This window comes from Camellia sinensis, chromosome 1, assembly GCF_055761805.1.
Source record: "Camellia sinensis isolate YWXY chromosome 1, ASM5576180v1, whole genome shotgun sequence".
In the NCBI taxonomy this organism is placed as follows: Eukaryota; Viridiplantae; Streptophyta; class Magnoliopsida; order Ericales; family Theaceae; genus Camellia; species Camellia sinensis.
Window position 1 is genome coordinate 82,604,656 of NC_138961.1, and position 6,831 is coordinate 82,611,486.

At 47.1% G+C, this 6,831-nt stretch overlaps 1 protein-coding gene across 1 annotated transcript; it reads left to right on the top strand.

Moving 5' to 3' along the window:
• The first annotated feature begins 386 nt into the window (after window positions 1-386).
• Window positions 387-5,792, top strand: LOC145804763 (uncharacterized). The gene is made up of 2 exons (XM_082899814.1): window positions 387-538; window positions 5,171-5,792. The coding sequence occupies exons 1-2, from the start codon at window positions 387-389 to the stop codon at window positions 5,790-5,792; spliced, it is 774 nt and encodes a 257-aa protein (XP_082755940.1).
• The last annotated feature ends 1,039 nt before the right edge of the window (window positions 5,793-6,831 follow it).

The following is a 6,831-nucleotide window of genomic DNA, read 5'->3' on the forward strand; positions in this document are numbered from 1 at the left end:
CCCTATTCAGCCAAATAGCCGGTTGAGTAAGGGGCCAAGTGAAAAGCGGTTTGCAACAAAAGGAGCCGAGTAAATAGTTATATGAAGAACTGAAAGTAGGCCCAGCCCCGAGGCCCAAGAAAGAAAAGATATAAATAGAAGAACATCAGCCAGAAAGAGGTACGTGAGAATCATTGTGCTTAACTTAAAACACAGGTAACTAAGAGAGTATACACTGACTTAACCGTCGAAGTGCTAATTTCGGCACCCCCGACCGGAGTGTTTGTTTCTTTTCAGGTCATCCAGGTCATCAGCTGAGGATCTCAAGTGTCCCAGTGGATTAAAGGAGCATTTCCAAACAACTTCCCCACAATTGGCGCCGTCTGTGGGAGTACTCAATTACATCCATGGCGGGCGCAACGGAAGATCCTTCGAGAATTATTGATGAAACTACACCGAGAGATGATCTCACCCCAACAAACATGATGGGACCAGAGACTATCGCTGCAAGACGCGCCTTGAACTTCGACTCACCCTCGACTTCAGCGCATGAGACAATGTAAGTGATCATGGAACAAGCAAAGCAAAATGAACAGAGGCTGGAGAACATAATCGCTGAGAACGAACGTCTCCGTCAGGATTTGGCCTTGGAAGTGGCAAAATCTAAACAAGCTGTACGCCTAGATCCGGAACGACCTCTGAGGGCAGGTGGTTGACGACCTCGAGTCCGATAACAAGAGATTGATAACGACTCTGACTCATTATCCCCGGAGCCCAAGAAGAAAGGATGACCTGAAACTACCAGTTCCTCTGAAGAGAGTCCACGTATAAGGCATAAGTGAAGATGAAATGGTTCAGACGAAGAGGACCAGCACGATCCCTTTGTGCGACGGATCGCAAAGGCAGTACTACCCAAGAAGTTCAAAGCCCCGTCGTTTACCTTGTACGATGGGAAATTGGATCCCATGGATCATATTCGTCACTATAAGCAAGCCATGACGTTGCATGCAGATGATGAAGCTCTCATGTGCAGAATATTTTCGAGCAGTTTGGGACCGTTGGCTGTCAGATGGTATTATAAGTTGGAGCCGGCCTCGATTAAGAGTTTTCGTTAACTACAGAAATCCTTCAGGGCAAGATTTATCACCAATGAGGTCCAACCTAAGCAAGCTGACTCTCTCTGGGCAATGCAGATCCAGCCGGGAGAAACCTTACGAGCATATTCGGCCGCTATTAGGAATGCTTTAATCTTGTCGATGACGCTTGCAATGACTCCATGGCCATTACCGCCTTTAAAATGGGTTTGCATCCTGATGGTGCTCTTTGCAGCTCCTTGACTAGAAGACCCCCCAAAACAGTCTGGTCGTTGATGAAGAAAATTGAGGAGTACTGCAAAGTAGAAGATGACGCCTTGCGGGTTAAAGCCGGAAACGTGGCCAACAAGATGGCCCCTTCTGAAATTGCTCAGCCATTAAATTATGTACCACCTCAGAGCCCTAAACCATGGCATTGGGCTAAACAAGACAAGAGACGGGATTCTCGCTGATCAAGTGACCAATGCCCCCACCGAGCAAATGAACAACTGCAAGTCGATAGCAGGCGCACAAGGTGCGTAGACAAGAAATACACGGAGTTGTCAAAGCCAATCAGTGCAGTTATGTCCAAAGTCCAACACCTTCCGTTCTTCAAATGGCCGTCTAAAATGGTGGGACCTCCCGACACGAGAAGACGGGATAGGCGGTGCGAGTATCGTAAGGATCATGGCCATGATACTGAGAGTTGTTATACACTGAAGGATCACCTGGAGGAATTGGTACAAGATGGTCGGCTACAACAGTACGTCCGAAAATACAACTCAACCAAAGCAATAGCCTTAAGATAGGATTCACCTCCACTCGGCGTGATCCACACGATATACAGCCTGCCAATGTCATCCACGGTGCATATGATTCAGTCAAATTTTGACCCTCAAAATCAACTCACTCCGGCTAAATGGCCCCATGAAACTGCGATCATTGCTTTCGATGATTCAAATTTGGCCGGAGTGACACTTCCCCACATCGATCCCTTGGTAATCGAGTTACTCGTAAGCCGATTCATCGTTGAGCGCGTACTCATTGATCCGGCGAGCACATCGGAAGTTATGTATTACAAGACATTCATCAAACTCGGCTTCACCGAATTGGATCTTTCTCCGGCTCCTTATCCACTATTCGGCTTCAACGCCAATCTAGAATACCCGTTGGGGAAAATCACACTACCCGTTCAAGCAGGCTCCCAAATAATGGATGTGGAATTCTTGGTCGTCAAGCTGCCATCACCGTATAATCTCATCATGGGGCGAACTTGGTTGCATACTATGCAGGTCGTGCCAAACACCTATCATCAGCTGCTATGCTTCCCGACAGAACGCGGCATTGAGCAAATCTGTGGCTCCCAGAAATCGGCACAAGCATGTTATCTCCTTGCTGGAAAGACAACAAAAGAGTTACAAGTGAATTCTATTGAGGTGCTGGATCGAGAGAGCCTCGACGACGTTGGGCAGCTCCCAAGTGAAAAGGCCACGGAAGTCCTAGCTCGAGTTGAAATTGACGGAAACCCAGACAAGTTCTTCATGGTCGGCGCCTCCCTGAATCAAGCCGACAGACAGTAGCTAATTTTCTTCCTACTCGGTAACCTTGATGTATTTGCATGGACTCCATATGAGATGTCGAGTGTAGATCCGTCTATTTCGCAGCACCGTTTAAATGTTGACCCTAAATGCAAGCCGATTATTCAGAAAAGCCGACGGTCAACCGCAGAGCACATTGCTGCCGTTGTTAAAGAGGTTGACCGATTGCTTGACGCTGGGGCAATCAGGGAAGTGACCTACCCTACATGGCTCTCCAATATTGTGGCTGTGAAGAAAAAAAATGGGACTTGGGGAGTCTGCGTTGATTTCACGAACCTAAACAAAGCCTGTCCCAAGGATTGTTTTCCCCTCCCCAGAATAGATCAACTTGTAGATGCGACGACACGCCATCAGCGTATGAGCTTCCTCGATGCTTACAGAGGCTACCATCAAATTGTCATGCATCCGGAGGACCAAGACAAAACTGCATTCCTCACCCCAAGAGGAACCTATTGCTATAAGGTTATGCCTTTTGGGTTGAAGAATGCAAGGGCAACTTACCAAAGATTAGTCACTGCCATGTTCAAGGAACAACTCGGCCACACTATGGAAGTGTACATTGACGATATGGTGGTAAGGTCTAAAGAAGAGCAAACTCATCTAGCCGATCTGGAAGAGACATTCAGCATTTTACGCAAATACAAAATGAAGCTGAACGCTTCCAAATATGCGTTTGGGATCGGCTCTGGCAAATTCTTGGGTTACATTGTCAACCACCGAGGAATCGAAGCCAACCGAGGCAAATCACAGTAATCTTGGAGCTCAGCTTCCCTCGTTCAGTGAAAGAGGTTCAAAAGTTAATAGGGATGGCCACCGCACTCAACAAGTTCATCAGTCGATCTACAGATCGCTACTGACAATTCTTTCATACATTACGGCAAGGCAAGGCTTTTGAATGGACAACCGAGTGCGAAGCCACTTTCAACAGCCTCAAGACCTACCTCCGATCAGTTCTTGTCTTGACAACACCTTCAGTAGGCGACCCGCTCATTTTGTATCTGGCAGTTTCCAACCGGGCCGTCAGCGCCGTACTGAAAAGGAAGAGCTGAGGGAGCAGCAGCCAGTGTATTATGTGAGCAAGGCAATGGTTGACGCCGAAACACGCTACCTTCCGTTGGAAAAACTCATTTTGGCCCTCGTCATGGTAACAAGAAAGATGATGCATTACTTTCAGGGGCATACCATCGGGGTACTAACGGACCACCCCCTCCGGTCGGTACTCCAAAGTGCAGAAGCATCAGGGCGCGTTTCAAAGTGGGCTCTTGAACTCGGCCAGTACGATATTCAGTTTCTGCCTACAACCTCAATCAAGGGATAGGTGCTTGCCGACTTTGTGGCCGAATTCACTGGAGGTCTTGCCGACTTCAAGTCCGATGAAACTTGACCTAAGCCAAACTGGAGAATTTATGTGGGGGACATTTGGCAGTTGTACTGTGATGGATCGTCCAATCAACGAGGCAGTGGGGTCAGAGTAGTAATAATGGCTCCCGACGGGGCAATAATTGAGCAAGCTGTCAAACTCGGCTTCGAAGCATCAAATAATGAGGCCAAATACGAGGCCCTGCCAACCGGCTTACGGAATGCACATCTCCTAGGTGCTCGGCGTCTGCTTATATTTTGCGATTCAAAATTGGTGATCAATCAGCTAAAGGGGGAGTACGCAACAAAAAATGACCGTATGACCACTTACATGAAAATGAAAATTTCCTTGATGGCAAAATTTGATCATCATGAATTGAACCAAATAACTCGTGACCAGAACACACATGCAGATGCCCTGGCTTGCTTAGGCTCCGCTATTAACTCAGAGATTAAACGAACCATTGAAGTTGGTTTCGTCCCAAAGCCGAGCATTGGCCTTTTTGAGGAAGTCCAGGTCAATGCCATAGAGTCAGAACCGAGTTGGATAAACTCCATTGCTGCTTTTCTTTCTTTTGAACAGCTCCCAGCGGACAAAAAAGAAGTGCATAAGCTGCGAAATAAAGCCCTGCGATACTACTTGGATTTGCAAGGAAAGCTTTATAAAAAATCCCTTTCTGGTCCATACCTGGAATGCGTTCATCCGGACAAAGTTGAAGCACTTCTGACCGAAATACATGAAGGCAGTTGTGGCGCCCATTCTGGCGGTCGCTCTTTGGCTCATCGAGCGGTGACACAGGGGTATTACTGGCCGACAATGAGAGCCGATGCCGAATGTTACGTGAAAAAGTGTGAACAGTGCCAGAAGTTCTCTCCTTTGACCCACCTGCCTGCTGAAGAGTTAAGCTCTATAACCAGTCCTTGGCCGTTCACCCAATGGGGGCTTGACATCGTCGGACCACTGCCTCGTGCCCCGGGTAACAAGCGATTTTTTATTGTCGCGACAAATTATTTCCCAAAATGGGTAGAAGCGGAGGCACTAACATACATCCGAGATATCGACGTGAAGTGTTTTGTATAGAGAAACATCATAACACGATTCGGCATTCCAAGAGCACTTATTTCAGATAACGACCCCCAGTTTGATTGTGGTGTCTACAGGGAACTGTGCAGCAAATATGGTATTCGGACCTATTATTCCTCCCCGGCTTATCTACAGAGTAATGGCCAGGTTGAAGCCTCAAACAAATCTATTTTAGATGGCATCAAGAAGAGGCTGGAGAAAGCTAAAGGAAGCTGGGTAAAAGAGTTGTCAAGTGTGTTATGGGCTTATCGCACTACTCCGAGGCGGTCCACCGGGGAGACACTGTTCGCTTTATGCTTTCGAACGCAGGCAATCATCCCTTTGGAGATCGGCCTCCTAACCTTGAAATCAAGATTTTTTGATTTGGGCCAAAATGACATGATGTTGGCCTTGGACTTGATTCTGATTGAAGAACGGAGAGATCGTGCCCTTGCATCCACGGCACGGTACCAGCAGCAACTTGCTAAGTCATATAATCTGTGTGTTCAACTGTGCCGCTACATGCCAGGAGAGTTGGTCCTCAAGAAGGTGCTTCCAGCTGCCAAGAGTCCGGCCGACAGAAAATTGGGTCCTCACTGGGACGGCCTTTATCAGATCGACTCAATTGCGGGAGTAGGGGCGTATCGGCTCAAAGACATGTCTGGGAGAAGTCTGCTACGACCTTGGAATTCCACGCATTTACATAAATTCTATCATTGACCCACTTGTGGGGCATGATATTTGTTCTAAATGGTTCGCCATGTATATATTTCATTTTTGCAATGCAAAGTTTCCCGTTTTCTCATCGCGCAATTGAGTTCAAAAGCCTCCGGATTCGGAGCGCCCATCGTGGATATCACGATTGGCCAAACTAAGTCTCCGGATTTGGAGCCCTATCGGTGCATGACAACTTTGGGCCGATTAAGCCTCCAGATTCGGAGCGCCCTTCGTAGATATCACGATTGGCCAAGCCAAGTCTCCGGATTTGGAGCCCCATCGGTGCCTGGCACCTTTGGGCCGATGAAGCCTCCAGATTTGGAGCGCCCTTCGTGGATATCACGATTGGCCAACCTAAGTCTCTGGATTCGGAGCCCCATCGGTGCATGACACCTTTGGGCCGATTAAGCCTCCGAAATTTGGAGGGCCCTTCGTGGATATCACGATTGGCCAAGCCAAGTCTCCGGATTCGGAGCCCCATTGGTGCATGACACTTATGGGCCGAATAAGACTCCAGATTCAGAACAACCTTATTCGCACAGGACAATTATGGGCCGAATAAGACTCCAAATTCGGAGCGCCCTACGCGAAAGTTAAAGCATCCAAATATTCAAAGTGAAATGCTTCGTGAAATTGAGCCGGCAAAAACTGTATACACATTAAAGCATACAGACATTCAAAATGAAATGCTTAATTGAGTTGAGCCGGCGCAAACCACATAAAAAAAATTAAAACATGCAAACATTCAAAATGAGATGCTTAACTAAGCATGTAAACATTCAAAATGAAACATAAACATTTAAAACAAAGTATTTTATTAAGTTAACCAATAAACACAAACGTTTACAATATATTCAATTCTATTCGGCATCACTCTCGTCATCGCTCTTCTCAATTTCAAAAGCGCCAAAAGGAAAGTGATGAGGTTGATATAATGGCGACGCCGACTCCTGCTCTTTGGAGTGCCTCTACGGCTTGAAGAGCCTTAATCCACCCATGCCTAAAGCCCCGATTCTTGCATCGGCATATTTCATCTGCGAGT

Coding starts and splice junctions, on each gene's coding strand:
- LOC145804763 (XM_082899814.1), top strand. CDS start 387: ATGGCGGGCGCAACGGAAGATCCTTCGAGAATTATTGATGAAACTACA. Junction 539..5,170: donor ACTTCAGCGCATGAGACAAT/GTAAGTGATCAT, acceptor TGGTGTCTACAG/GGAACTGTGCAGCAAATATG.